At 39.1% G+C, this 16,040-nt stretch overlaps 1 protein-coding gene across 1 annotated transcript; it reads right to left on the bottom strand.

Annotated features, from left to right (window-relative positions):
- Nucleotides 1–7,618: 7,618 nt before the first annotated feature.
- LOC129080738 (60S ribosomal protein L30-like) lies at nucleotides 7,619–7,882 on the bottom strand. Its single transcript, XM_054586243.1, has one exon. It carries the CDS (start codon nucleotides 7,880–7,882, stop codon nucleotides 7,619–7,621), a length of 264 nt encoding a protein of 87 aa, XP_054442218.1.
- Nucleotides 7,883–16,040: the final 8,158 nt, after the last annotated feature.

The raw sequence follows: 16,040 nt of genomic DNA, 5'->3' as shown, positions 1-16,040 counted from the left end.
CCTCAGCTCAAGGCCATCACCATGGCTCCTGTAGGCAATAGAACAATTAGTTCATCACCCAAGGTCCTCCATAGTATGACTATAATCCCTTTTAAACTTTAACTCCCTTTAGTGCCCTTCAAAATCCTTCAGCAGCAACACAGAATTGTTCTAATATCCTTACCCCAAATTCTGTGGTCTCTGTCCCTTTGTGCATGTAACCTCCTCACACAAGAATGCCCTTTGCATTTACCCTGCTCATCTTTATCCTACCATCCTTCAAGGACAGTGCCATCCTTAATCATTTTTCTACATGAAGTTGATTTCTGTGTGTGTGTGCATGTGTGTATGTGTGTGTGCATGTGTGTATGTGTGTGTGTGTGTGTGTTTATCTGTTGCACTGTGATGTGGACTCTTTAGGAAAAATCCTATCCATTATTTATCTCTGGTACCCCTTGAAGCCTTCCATGGAGCCCAGTACATAACAGGTTCTCAAAAAATGGCTTTCTGGATTAATGAACTAATTCTGTTTTGTACCAAGCAGAATTAAATAAGAATCCACCAACTGGCATTTGAAAATGTTGATGCTGCTGACTCACCTGTTTGGGGGAAGGGATGAGTTTTTGGTGAAGCCTTAGTGACTTTCACATCTGTCATACACATAGTATCCTCTTTAAAATGATGACTTATTACAAGGAGAGACAGTTACTCAGGATTCAGGTATTTTTGTATAGTTGGATTATTGTGTCTGGAATTTAATAGTACTCTGTCCTTTGATATTTATTTCAGGGTCAATAGAAATGTAACCATCCTCACTCTCTATCCATGTTCAAACCAATCACTTAGGAGAAATATTAGACGCAGCACAAACTGGTCTTTTAAGCTCTAGGAATGATTTTTTAAAAAATTTCAACAGTATAAATATTACCCAAATGTATTAATATGTAATAACTATTCCTTAATATTTTAATCTTAACCTGTTAACACGCTTCTTAACAAGTTGTCAGTCTCTAAATATTGAAGGTAATGTATATGTTAGGTTCTAGGTTTGTAGATAAAATTTTTTTACAATATTTTATTGTAATTACATGCATAGATCAGGTAGGGTATTGCTCTCTTCAACCTGCATCAATCAGATTGAAATTTCATTGTGGAGTAAAGATGTAAAGGCATTCATTACTATAACACTTTATTTATGATGCTTTCTAAAATATTTCTATATACATCAATGCTTTGTGACAATGCTTTGAGACTTGTTGGCTAATGTTATCATCAACATTTTATGCATTAAAAAACTCAGACACAAAAAGATTATTTAAGAAGATATAGCAAGTTGTCAGATTCATGACAAGAACAGGCCTCCTTTCCTTAAATGCAGGTACTTGCCAAAGGTCTTAACTAAATAAACCTCATCCCACCAATTAGTGATTGGATTAGATGACTCTTAAACTGTCTTCTAATTCTATGACTCTGTGAGTCCATAGACAAAATATATTCCTTACAGTAGATCTTCATATACCAACTTCTATTTTTTATTAGGTGTCATATTTAATGGTTTATAAGCCTGTGATCTGCAGTGAATCAGAGTCATAATATTCCAGCAAGGCCAATTATAAAATACTTCAGCATTTTCATCTGTAATTTGGGAATAATAGTGCCTACATTCCAGAGTTGTTATGAAGTTTAAATGGAAATTATATATATATATGCCCTTAGCAAAATATCTAGGACTTATTAAGTTCTCAAAAGACATTAAATACTCTAATGTTGCCCAACTGATCATTCATGTTCTAGAAGAACATGGAATTCAGCCATGAATTAAAATACCAGTCTTCTCAGTATAATAAAGAAAAATTCTCTAGTACAGTAATTTTTAAGTTTTTTCATCTCTGGCACACATAAACTAATTACTAAAATTCTCCAGCACACCAAAAAATATATATTTTTTGCCCATTTGACAAAAAAAGATATAATTTTGATTGACTTATAAAAAATAATAATAATAGTAATTACCTACCTTTTTTGCTCCAAAGTGACTTTTTAAAAATTCAGGTGCTAAATAAATAAATAATTTAAAAGGTAGGTGCCTATACTTGTATATAATGATTTCTGGTACCAAGAATTAATCAATCAGATGCAACCTTATGCAACATGACCAATAAGATGCAACTCTATTACATGAACTATATATTTATGGTTCAAGACAGGGCACTCATACCAGACAGCTATTGTTGTGTTGACTGTTGTGATTTTTTATTTAATAATCTACATGAAAAGAGGTATGTAAGTACCCTCAAATAAGTCTCAAATGTTGCATGTTTTAAAAATTCTTGTGGCACACCGGTTACACTTCCCTATAGGAGAAAAAGTTTCAGAGGATTTCACTCTACTAAAAGTGGAAAATATATAGAATCAAAACTTAAACTTTAAGGCTTTAATCTTTCTTTATAAAATTCAATAGAAGTCCTTCCAAAAACTGTAATACATTTAAATATTTGCCAATCCTTGCTCTTAGCTGAAATGGATGTCAAATCTCAAATTAGAAAGTCTCCTTTTTTTGGTTAACTCTCACTGGATTTAGCTGAAGCATTTTCTGTTATTTGCATTGTTGGGAAAAGAGCTTTAGTACAAAAGCTTCAATATCAGTGATGGAAAATGACAAACCAGTAGAAAACAAAATATAACCACTGAAGAGTGGATTTCTTTTTGCGCTCTTAAAAAGGGAAAACAATTTCTTTTGTTATTAAGAATACTATTTAAGTAAGGCTTTATAACAATACTTCTATCAAAGATGGATGAGATGAATATTTAGTCTATTATGAGGCAAATATATATATAGCCTATCAATACTCTTCACAGAACCTTATAACAAGAGACCATTATTCCTTATTAATCTGATAAGGTGCAGAGACTCAGAAAAGTGTGTAGCCTGTGCTCACATAACCAGTGAGAAACACAAGTGGATTCGAGACCCAGAGCCCAAGGCCCCTCAGCTATTTCATGCTGTTCTTTTTTATTTATTCAACAAAAGTTTAAAGAAGTATAACATTTTACGTTGATTAGGAATCAGCTGGAGAAACAGTGGTGAATGAGACATAGTTCTTATTCACTGGGAATTTATAGTCCTGGAAGAGACAAACAAATGTACTAAGACATTGTAGGGGGAAAAGCATAAAAGAGAGGTCACTAACTCAAAGCTCTCATTACAGTTCTTAAGGAGGGTCGTATTTTCAAAACTGTACTTATGACACCAGGTAGATTTATAAGCTTGCAAACTGTGAACACATCATGGTTTAATTTCACTAGCAGGGCCCTAGCAATCCAATCCCTAAACAGACGTCCAGGGTTGATCTTCAGGGATGTTTCTAAACCTTAACCACTATCTCCAGAGTTCCCAACCCAATATGGTTTTCAGCATGAGAATGAGAAGAAGAATGAGAAATAAAGTAACTGAATGACTTCAAACTCCATCTTAAAACACAAAATCAACTTCCCACTCAGAAATATTTGTTAACTTTCAATATCCCAGCTGAATTTTAAGGGACACTGTTCTGTTTTGGTTAAGGGAGACTACAGATACAACAAAGTAAAACCTATTAGAGTTAATTGCTTTATACTCTCTTTCACATCAGCTATGTTGAAACTAGAGGGAGCTCAAAATTACGAAAGCTCACACAGAACTTTCACAGTCTATAAGTCCTCTCTCCGTGCCCCACCTGCCCCATGCACAGTCATGATCTCTTCCCCACGGTCAGCACTCTCCTTTGTGCCATGTCCCTTTATCTCAGTTGGGATGCTAGGGCATTCAAGTCTCCCTTGTCCATTCATCACCAAAACTTTATCAGGCTCCTATTACGTGCAGGCGACATGCTACAGCCTGGAAACGCCAGAAAGAGAATGGAGGGACCCATCTTTTCCCACATACATATTAACAGTCTACAACTTGGGCAGATATGCCTGCTTAAAAGATGTTGAACTAGCCCAGGAATGGCAAATAAACCAGCCTAGAGAAACAGTTAGGGCAATAGAGTCAGCCTGTCGACACTCAAATCATGATTCCACCCAGTGTTTTTCTCCTTGAGCATATCATTATGTACTCTGTGCCAGTTTCTCCATCTTCAACATAATGATAGTTCCTAGCATATAAGGTTGTGTGAGGACTTTAAAAGAAAATGCATATTGATCATCTACAATTCCTGACACATGGTAAGTGCTCAGTAAATGTTGATGTGTCTTTCTTGCCAAGCTGATTAAGTTATACCTGGTGGGGTTATTTGGATGCAGTCATGATATAGAGTTGGGAGTAAATATCTATAAAAGGAGATGGAGACGAAGTGGGTTAGACAGAGAGAGCCGTCTCTGCCAACCCATCTAACAGCATTAGAGCACAGATTGCCTCTTAGAGGCATCCCGGGTTGAGAAGAAATGGCAGAGCCCTTATATCATAGCCCTGCCCAGAAAATGAAAGGGAGCCACCCAGAGAATCTCAGCTCAAAAGCTGAGACAGACCTTAAAGGACCAAACAATTGAAGGCCTTCACTAACTATACTCTTGACAGGTGGGCAGCAAGGCCTTTTTGGAAAGGAGACCTGAACAGTCACCTACATGCTGGCCACAGCAGGTATTGTCTGGGGTGCTGGCGCAGCAGGATCCTGACAAAGTGTTGGAATTCAATAGGCAAAGCCAAGTGGACACATCGTGATTAATTAAGATATCAGCCATGGGATTTAAGCAAGAAAGAGAGGCCTACCTTCCAGGAACTTGCCCTGCTCAAATAGATTGTAGCAAAAGGCTTCTCCACATCTGATAAAGTCAGTTCTTTATTCCTTCTTCAGTGGTTTCTCTCACACCCCAAGACTGGTAGGAGGTCCCTGCCCCCAAGGCCCTCTGCTCCCTAAACGTGAATTGTATATGTCATGCTTTTGGGGGGTGGGGGAGTGCTGCCAACTGTTCAAAAGCTCCAGATATACAGAATTGGGTGCACTGCTCAAGGCCCCACCCTCAGCTTTGGCTCTCTGAGTCCTTCCCAGAACCTCTTCCAAGGCCGAGTTTCTCAGTGCATTCTGGCTGCCAGTCCAGGTCTGGAAGGGTGACAGCTTGACTTAAAGCACCACTAATTATTTACACTCCAATATCTTCCAAAATGGATGGAAAGAACCTTCAAAATCAATACATCTAGGCTACTTCTAATAAAGGCTTTTATCTAAATTAATGATGTGCTAGTGAGGGAACTAACAAAATATAGACAGAAGACAACCGTGGGGAAAGGTTCTGTAGAAAAAAGGCCTGAATAAGAGGAAAGTGCTATCAGAGAACAAAATCAGTTGTCAGCGCAAACAGGTAATGGATCATTAAACACTACAATATTTTATTGTTTTGCAACTGTGCTTTCAGCAGGGGGATCTGTGATCTAGGAATAGGGCTCATTTTTTCCGTCCATTGTTTTTTCATTTTATGGGTAAGCACAGTGAGGATCTGGGCTGTAGCAGGTGTGAGTTCAGCACACCTGGCACAGAGCAGGCAGCTGATGGAAATGTCTAGTTCCAGCTCTCCTGTGGTGGCAGCCACCTGCAGTGAGGTAAATCTCCTAGGAACAAACTAAAAGTCTCCATTGCAGTTTTAAAGTCTAAAACCTCCGACCTCCAAGTGCACGAAGGAACTAAAACAACCTCTAATGTTGATACCTGAAGTCCAGATTTCAAATGTGTTTGAATTTTTTAAAAATATTGCTTCATGAGGCACAGTTGATGGTCGTGAACAATCCCAGAATGGAGCTGGTTTCTCAGTCCCATAAATGCATGCTGACTGTTCAAGAAATAACGAGACAAAGCAGTCCTCCATCCTTGAAGTTCATGAAGCAGATTATGTTTAAGACCAGGATCCCTCATGTCCTACAAATCAGTCACAATGTCTTCTCTGGTGAAATCCTCACTCTTCCCTTCACCTGTTACCCCTTCTTCCCCAAACATCAACTTCTCATTGTCTCTTGTGCCCTTTAGGATGCCTGTGGCTGATCCTCGTTCTCAACAGTGTGTAATAACAGCAGGGCTCAACAGAGACACCCATCAGAGCCCCTGGTTTGAGCTTCTTACCCTCAACTCACCTTGGAAATTATGACTGAAACTCACTTTAAAGGTCAAGAATGTAAGTAACCAAGAGGGGAACCTTGGGAAAGTTCCAACTAGATTGCTAATGAGATTACTCCAAAAAGCCACAGTCACGGCCAGGGGTGCCTTTCCTATTTCCAGGCAACAAAGCACCAGGGAATACTCCATGACTCATCCTAGCAGCTGCTTCGAGGGCACCTGAGCTCTGCAGGCTGAACAGGTGGTCTGTCTTCTCTCATTTGTTTGACAGAGTTTTTTGCATAGGCAAGTGCCAAAAGAAATTAAAATTATAGTTATAGACCTTAAGAACCTCTTAAAGAAACAGAGTTGGCCGTGGGCAAAATTTGATGTTAGGAAATTGGGCTTTTAAGGCCTTCCAACTTCATTTTTGACAGTCTTTTTGCTCTATCATGTTCTTGATCACCACACTTCATTTCCACTCTCTGGTCTCCCATTACATATATTCTTGTGTATTTAGAAAAACTCTGTGAACACCTGAGAAGACTGCTCTGAGTCTTGTTGGAACTAGTTGCTACTTTTTCTGTGATCTTATTGGAAGTTGCTGTAGCCCAGATCATATTGTATTATTGCCTATTACCCATGTATTTGTCCAACTTGATAGATAGTAAGATCCCTAAGGGCAGGGACCTAGTATTACCCATCTTATCCTCGCAGAGTAAGCTAGTTGAATTATAACTGATTTGCTCTGATACAAATGAGTACTTGTGGGGTCAATACACATGGCCCTTCCCCTCCCATGACTGAGGGCTAATCAGAAGGTCTCTGGCCAGAAGGAATGTGTATTATGTTGGCAACGGATCGTAACTTTGTCCTTATGTCTTTTTGGGAGCAGCTTCTGGTCCTGTGACTGTTCTTGACCTTTTCTTTCTGTACCATACACTGAGCTGAGGTAATGTGGTTTAGAGTCATGTGTAGGACATGTGCCTCCTTTGCCTGGGATCCCTCATAACGAGCCTCATACTGGAATCCACCCACGTCCATTAGTGCAATCCCCTGTAATGAGTAATAGATGGCACGTCCACATATCTGCTAGTCTTCTGGGCGGTTTTATTCAGAATATCATGAACACGTAAGCCTCTCCCCAGTTTGGAGCTCCTGCGTTTCAGTACTCTGCACTAAATAAATGGCCCAAGTCTTAAGTGTCAGCAGCCTAAGGCATGGATGCTGCAAGACACAAAGGGATAAAACCCAGCAGTTTTCGTGACGAGATGTGCACATTTAACCATGGTCCAAAGAATTCCAATGATTGTGTCCAGACTAAGTGGACAATACCTCAGAGGTAACATCAGCCATTAACTTAGGGCTGGATTCCCCTCAGTCCATCCTCCCTCAGACCTGTGTTCTGCAGAGGAAGAACCAAGGCCCTGCTCCCTAAAAGCCATAACTCAGAAAGGAACAGAACTGCTTCTTCAGGCCGTGTGCTTATACCAATAGAATGTTTTTTTAAACCAAGCTCTCACCAGTTTTAATAAAGAGAAATTTTGCATAACTTACTTTTCATCAGGCTGTTCTCACATGCCTCTAATGATATCAGAATCACCTGGATCAATGATAGCTAGTGTGCATACTCTGTAGTATTTTCCACACACTGTACCCAATACAGTATTATTGCCATTGTAGTGATGACCACCTGTCTTGACCAACATGGCACAGTACTCTATTTCAGATTTCCTCAGGGTTGGACAGCTGTTCGCAAGGATGACCAGTTTCACTTTGCCTTGTCTGACCATCTTTAGAGTCTGTTTGCACCCCAACCTGTACTTTCTACTCCTCATAACCAATTGATCAACTCCAGAAACTTATTTGTCTTCTCTGCAGCCACAATCTTCCTGCTTTACGTGCACGATGGTCCTCAACCCAGAGCAGCCACCAAGATGGCTGGGAGCCTTTCTCTCCTTCTACTTCCACTGTCATGTAGCCTTCCCTTTTATGTCCCTATTATAAAACTCTTGCCTCCCTTTATTAGGACCCTGGTAATTACGTTGGACCCATCCAGGTAATTCAGGATACTCTCCCCATCTCAATACCCTTAATCAAAACATCAGTGTCCCTTCTGTCCTGTAAGGTAATGCACCAAGCTAAGGGAATTAGGATGTAGACATTTTGGGGAGGGGGATGGTGGCATTATTAGCCTACTATGGTGACTATGCAGCCTCAGAGATCATTTCCAGCCCTGCCTCCATGGGGTTGCTTATTGCAGGCTCATGTAGAAGAAATAATGCCTCTTCCTGGGCACACAGGAAAACTGTTCCTCAAACCCTCAGTAGTTAGGTTGGGGCCAAGTGAAGGATTCAGATGAATGAGATGTGTCTGGAAGGGAGGTGAGCCCTATCTTCTCAACATGTGGTCTGCAGGATAGTGGCATCACCATCACATTGGAATTTCTTAGAAATGCAGAATCCCAGGCCCCACCTGTGACTTCCTGAGCCAAAATCCTCATTTTAACAAGATCCCAGGTGATTCTGGTGCACACTTAAGTTCAAGAAGCACTGATACCAGCCACTTCCAACACTGGCACTTAAAAGTACTGTGCAAAACCCAATCATTGAGTCTCTTCCCCTACAGTGACAACTTTAGAGCCAAGAATTCCAGGCAAGCAAAGCCACAACACAGAGGAAAACCAACCCACAAGGGACTGACAGAAGCAAAAAATAAACTTCTCATGTAAGGCACCAAGATATTGGAGATCACCTGATGTAGCAGCTTCAGTAAGACATTTATTTGAACTAGCTTGGGTAGATTTCTATTTCTCTCAACTACAAAAGCTTTGCCCACAATAGTGTTTCTCAAACAAGCATGATCAGAATCACCTGAGGGACTTTTTTTTTTTTAATTTAGTGATTCTTTATCTCAATACATTTTAACAAACAATATATACTATCTCCTCCTCTAAAAGCTCGTTAAAAAGAGCATAAGCAGATTCCTTTCCATGGTATTTTAGTTGGGGAGGTAATCACAAAAAGAAGGAATTTACTGAAGGGCTTCTTAAATCACATGCTGTTGGGCCCTACCCCCTGGAGTTTCTGATTTATAGGTCAAGAGTGACGGATAATACTTTGCATTTCTAACAAGTTCCCAGATACTGTTGGCCCTGAGACCACATCTGAGAACCATTCACTGTTAATTGCTGTTCATTGCTATACAGTTCAATTCACACAATAGGAGCCAGGAATCTGCAAACTGCAGCCCACAGGTCAAGTCGGACCTACTATCAGTTTTTACAAATAAAGTTTTACTAGAACTTTGGAACACAGACACACCTATTCATTTATGTATCATCTATAGTTGCATCTTCATGACAAGGGTAAATTTGCATCACTTCAATAGGTACAATATGGCCCACTGCTATAGACTGAACATTTGTAGATTAGGTTAGGGTTAATCCACTAAATTGGTTATCTGGCACTTACACTAGTCCCTGCAAAAATTTGTATGGTAAAACCTAATCTGCAATATGACAGTATAAGAAGGTGGGGCCTTTGGGAGGAGCTTAGATCATGAGGATGGAACCCTTATGAACAAGATTAGTGTTTTTATAAAAATGACCCCACAGAGCTCCCTTAACCCGCATCTTCCATGTGAGGACAATGAGAAGATGGTAATATATGAATTAAGAAGCAGGTCCTCACCACAACACCAAATCTGCCAATGCCTTGGTCCTGGACTTCTAGCCTCCCAAAACTGTGAGAAATAAGTTTCTGTTGTTTATAAGCTCCTCACTTGGTCATATTTTGTTATAGCAGCCTGAATGGACTAAAGCCACAAAACCTATAATATTTACTCTCTGTCTCTTTTCAGAAAAGTTTGCTAACCTCTGATACAGAAAGTTAAGTTTTACTAATATAATCCTAAGACTCCAGAATACTGATTTACTTGAGTACATTCATTGACTGTTCTCAGCCTCTACTATGCCTCCTTTCCACTTTGGCAACAACCACAAGAAAATTCTTTGAGCACTGGTATTTACTATTACACTATGTTCCTAATAAGAGCTATTTGTTATCAAGTATGAGTCTCTCCAATATGAAGCTGGAAAGGTTCCTGGGGAACAGTAAGGATTTTCAAAGAACTACTTGTTTGAAAGTTGGGGCTCTTTCAGTATCCCTGAGGAGTGCTGAGGCAGAAGTTCGCACAAATGAAAACCGGAAGTCACCAATGGTAGGAACACTCTCTAGATTATCTCATGACCTATCATCTCAAGTTACAAATCAAAATGGACTTTTATGTCTTCTATCATTCTAGGGTGAACTTAGTTTATTAAAATTAAGCTACCTGTCATCTCTCAAAATGGTACACAAGACTATAATATATAGTCTTTCCACTTACTTCAAAACCCTTATGATCAATTTTTTAAAAATCCTTAAGTGTGCCAACCCACACAAAAGCACTTTCTTTTAAACTATTCTTTCATGCTTGTACCTTTTAAAATAGTAATGTCTGCAAAAATGTCACATCAAAAGAAATTGTTCAGAGGTAGGAGTACTTAACTGAAACTACTTTTATTAGTACGTCGGAGGAAATTTGCTGGTTCGAAAATGGAAAAATGACTGATACTGAATAAAAACACTGTAAATGCCAAAAGGGAGATTTTGTGGGGGGGGGTATAAAAATCCCATCTCACATTTTAAAATCTAAATAAGAAGATTCTCTATTGTCTATAGTGGTTTCTTTTTGTTTTTAAAAATAATAACCCTTTCAGAGTTTCCCCAGAATTCTGATCCATGAACAAAGCTTAGGGTTAACACATTAGGTTGGTTAGCTGGTACTATCTGTCCCTTTTCAGAAAAGTTTGTTAACCTCTGACATAGACCACAATAGAGTTAAGTTTTACCAATATAATCCTGAGACTACTGAATACTATATGAAGTCACAGTCTCTACTACACAGTTGTCAACTATGTCAACCCCCCATGTGCTCCTTTAGAGTTACTCACACCAGAGCCCTTACTAGACATTACGCCCTCACTTTTCTCTGGGCTGTGCACTGACTCTTTCTCTGTGCCTGAAAAACCATCAGTCCACTGTTTTGACAAATCCCCATTCTGCTACCTTATAATTCATCTTATGTCTAGCTATTGATGACCCTTAGCCCCACCCTTTCCCACCATCTCAGGGAGAATCCTATTGCCCCCAAATGTCCCCAACACTTAGGAGGTCTGAAAAGAGATTCCATGTATGCCCACAAACCAGCCACCCAGTTTCAGTCTTTACCCGGTTTCATTCCGCCACGTCTTCTCTCACACTCTGGCTCTCCCTGTCCAGGCCCGGAGAGCAGAGCCCACTGCAGATGAGGCCAGACACATGCATGCCGAAGTTTCGGCCAGGGACGCTGCTGCTGAACCTGCCAGATGGGAAAGAGAGGGGTGCTGGCTTTCCTGCTCAAGTAGGAATATGTTCCTCTCCCTTCAACTCTAGGCCACATGTTGTCACTTGAACCCCAAAGAAAATGCTTCTTTCATTTTCCTGGAGCAGGTCCCCAAACAAGAACCCACACACCTTTCTCCAAAGCTGTCAACTACACAACAAAAATATGCAAGTTCTTCCTCCTCAGAATAGTCTAAAACTAGCCACTAAAAATATAATTCCCCAAATTCTCATTTTACCAACATGGCATATTCCTTCTAATCAGTTGTCCTGTCACACTTCCACAAACATGTTCATTTGATAAGAAATGTTCGGCTTTATGTAACCCCTTCTTCTATGGCCCACAGCATTGGACAGACATAAAGGTGAATGAATATATTATTAGAAATAAACATCTTATTAGTCCCTGAGGAATACTCATAGAGAGGCATCCAAATATCTCTTCCCTTACCCTGATCCCTTTTGATCCATACTGAATCAGCCTCAGAGGAGCATCTGGGAAGCTCTCTCCCAGATCTTCCTCTAGATTCTCTTGTTTCCACACTCCTGGCTGCCGGTTTTCATGTTCTCTCCAAAATCAAGGCCATATATACCTTTATTTCTGGCTTGTCCATGGTTGTAGAATGAAATACAGTTTTCAAACTCTTCATAGCTGAACATCTATAAGTCAACCTTTTCTTTTTGTCTTTAATAGCATCACATCGATGCATTATGCCAAAAGTCCCCTTTCCCACCACCAGCACCAAGAAGGAAAAAGAATGAAGACAGAAAAATGTTCATGTCACATATATGTCTGTCTAACTAAAAGGTTCTGCAAAAAAGATGATTAAAATCTCCATATTTTAGAAGATAAAAACATGCAGTTATAAAATGGTAATTTCCCCAGTTTTGATATTTCCACGATCTTAGTGCAAAGCTTTAATGTCAGGTGCATCCTAAGTTACCATAGGCATCCTCTGCCCTCCACAGATTCTATAAATAGTAGTTCTCCTAAGCATTTTACCTAAGAATCTGAGCTCTGCCCTGAGATAACTCTTTGACTACGTGTACCAGTTAAATCCACTCAGCTTCAAGCAATAAGGACCCAACATATCAGTGACTTAAACACAACAGAGATTTTTTTCCCTTTCAAACAAAATTCTAAAGTAACACAGTATGGTGCTGGACTGCCCATTCTGATGTGCAAGGCCCTCAGCAAAGCAGGTGCTTTCCAGGTCACTGCATCACCAACTTGAGAGCATAGCCTTCTCCGCTTACCCCCAAACAACCACAAGGAGCGAAATGACAAGGAGTGGAATGGCGGAAGGATAAAGAAGAAAAGGATAAAAGTTGCTTGTTGTCTGTCTCCTGAAGTTCCTAAAAGCTGTAACGCATTTTAATTACACCTTTTTGTTCAAATCATGGCCATTCCTGGATGAAAGGGAGGTGGGGACACTTTCCTCTTTGTTTTGGGCAGACATGTGGCCAGCTAAGAACCCTGTTCCTATGGGAGAAAAGAAGAATGAGTGTCAGGGGACAACTAGCAGTCTCTGTCACATTGTGCTCCAGAAATTGCTACCTTTTTTCTATGCTAAAAGTGAACTCTGGCATCACCGAAAATAGAATACTTTAAATTCCATGTTTTTGTAAAAAAATCGAGGTATGAGTCAAAATTCTGTCACTCATTGTAACTGTAGGTAACTGTGGTTTAACTCTGCCTAATTGTGATAGTGATGTCTCTCCTGCCACTTTAAAAAACTGTTCTAAGCATTGATTGAAAATAAACTCAGATAATAAAGGTTAAAGTCATTTTTGAAATGTGATATAAATAACTCTCAACACAAAGTAGAATTAAATCAATCAATCTTTTGTCTCTTTTAAATATATATGACTCTCATTCAAATTACCTCCAATCTCCATTTAGGTTTCTTAATAAAGTGTGGCAGGTAGATATCAAGAGAGCAAAGGAACAGAAACTAATGTATGTGGTCTAATATTAGGTGATTCAAATAGGGTCAATGGCCTATCAGAGAAAGAAAAGGAAATTCTCTAGAAATTGCAAATGTTTATGAAGACTCACACCATCAGCCTGATCTTTCAACCATCTCCCTACATTTGTTATTGTTAGACATGGGATTAGATCTTCATAACAGAAGTTATTTTTTTCTCAGGCAAAATTCTAGTTTCCAGCAATTGTTTTGCAGAAGCAGCTACCCTAGCCATTTAGGACAAGTAGAGCAGCTATGAAATCAGCTGATGTTTTTTGGTAATTTTCTGGAATGTTTAGTTTTGCTGTCATTATCATTGCTTCCACTGTTGTTCATTGAAAAAACAGTAAAAGGAGAGAATGCCTGCAAAGCCCTGGTAATTCTAACCTGCTTCAAGGGAGAGAATAAACCTAGGCAAAAGGAATCTGAAAATCATGTTAAAGCAGATTCCAGGCTTTGGATCTATTTTTTAATCTCCCAGTGTTTTGACATACAAAGTCCAACAGACTGCAGAAATGTCCTCAAGGTAACCCGGTATAGAGACTTACTGGGCAGCATACACTGCATTATGGTACACTTCCAAAAGAACCTCAAATTCTCAATGAGTTATCACAATAAAGGTTCATTTCTTTCCCATGCTACATATCTAACATGAAATCTCATGTTAGATATGTCAGAGGGGGGTATACTCTACACATTTGCCCAAGAACATGAGTTCTCAGTGTCTCTACCAATTTCTAGCCATTTCTAGCCACACCACCTGGAAGATGAAGCCTACGCAGTAACCACAGAAAGAACACTCCCTTGAGGAGTCACATGAGAAATGTTTACCACCTCAGTTCACATATATTGTAATAAATACACTTCACTTATGCTCGGAGCCCACTGGCCAGAACTACTCACACGGCTTTAATCTAAATACAAGGAAGCTCGATAATGTGGGACAGTGTATAACTCGGTGATTTGTCTATGGCATAATGATGGTTGAATTAGCTACAAAATGCTTCTTGCCTCATTTTTTCTTAATGCTTTCTGAGAATGACAGGTTTTATTGGGAGGAATGTTCTTTTCTTGTATAAGATAAGACAGTATCTTAGTCTTCCAGCACAAACCACTTTACACACACAGTATAGGAATAAAAACTCATTCTGAAGGCCACAGAGGTACACATGTATTTATTCTAAAATAGGCTGAATTATGTTCTGATGAGAGTGGCTAACAGAATAGTGTGGCAGGTGAAAGCACAGGCCCAAGAACCAGAAACTTGGGTTTGAATTTCAGCTTCTCTATTTAACAGCTACATGGGCTTGGGAAGATATGTGAACTCTCTATGTATGCCACAGTTTCCTCATCTCTAAAATGGAGAGGATTATATACTTGTTTTATTATTCCTGTGAGAATTAAGTCAGGTAAAATGGTACATATCAAATATTTGGCACTAAGTTGAGTGCTTACATGTTCATTAAAAGTTAACTCATTCTTTAAGTATACTGGCTTTTTATCCCATTAACTCAGCTTCAGAGTCCAGCTTTCTAACAAGCTTCCTAGAATTAATGCTTCATTGTACAGTTTTCTTTCTCCCTTAAGATTCTGCTTCTCTTCCACTGGTCTAGTCTGTATAACAAATAGCTATGTAACTAAAGGAAGAGTACCAGGGACTTTGGAGTCCCTTTGCACTGTTTGGAATTTAAGTTACTGTGACATTGAGCATCTTAATGTACCACTCTGACCCTCGTTTCTTTATTTATACTTTATACATAATAGAAATATGTACTTCACAAGGCTGTTGAGAACACTCAATGATGTCCTGAAAGTAAGAATCTAGCACAGTGACTGGTGTAGAGTAAATGCTCAACAAATGTTTGCACTCTGTAAAATGAGAACAATACTTTCCTCAAAGACATGCATGAGCTTAAGGAAGCTGTGACAGTACCATGAACTATTATTAGATATCAGTGTTTTCTATGTATGTTTATATGCATACGGTGTGAGTGCATATGTGTATGTACATACACAGAGTGGAGCAAAAGTAGGTTTACAGTTGTGAGTACACAAAACACAGAGTTTATTCTTGTATTATTATTTATTATTGCATTATTTTCCACACAAACAACTGTAAACCTATTTATGCCCCACCCTGTATATAAGATGCTCTTTCCTGAAACAAAATGATGTAAAAACAAATGGAATATGCATTGTGCTGGGGCTAACTCCTGGCCCATAGGTAGATTACTCTCTTTTCACATCAAGTATCAATATATTGTTAGTTACTTGAATATACATCCCATTATCAGTGCTTTTTGCTTTAGCTTCTAGAAGCTTGCCAATCAGCATCAAAACAAAAATGAAGTCCATAAGTATTTACTGAATGCTTACTCTATGCAAAATACAACTGTTATAAAGCCTAGGAAATATTTTAACTTTATGCATTATCAGTTGACTGATACCAAATGTACTGACTTCTTACTGGAACATTTTCATGGAATATTTTGAGTGCCACTGCTGCTTTTAACAGAGTTCCTATCAGGAAAAATCCATATCATTTAGCTCTATCTTTCTCTGAGGAAAAGAAAATGCAACAGAGATAAAGATTACATTTCATT

The sequence above is a fragment of the Pteronotus mesoamericanus genome, unplaced genomic scaffold (genome assembly GCF_021234165.1).
Source record: "Pteronotus mesoamericanus isolate MK-2021 breed Mesoamerican mustached bat unplaced genomic scaffold, CSHL_Meso_final contig_90, whole genome shotgun sequence".
Lineage (NCBI taxonomy): Eukaryota > Metazoa > Chordata > Mammalia > Chiroptera > Mormoopidae > Pteronotus > Pteronotus mesoamericanus.
The sequence above is the reverse complement of the archived record's forward strand: the minus strand, read 5'-3'. Positions and strand labels throughout refer to the sequence as shown.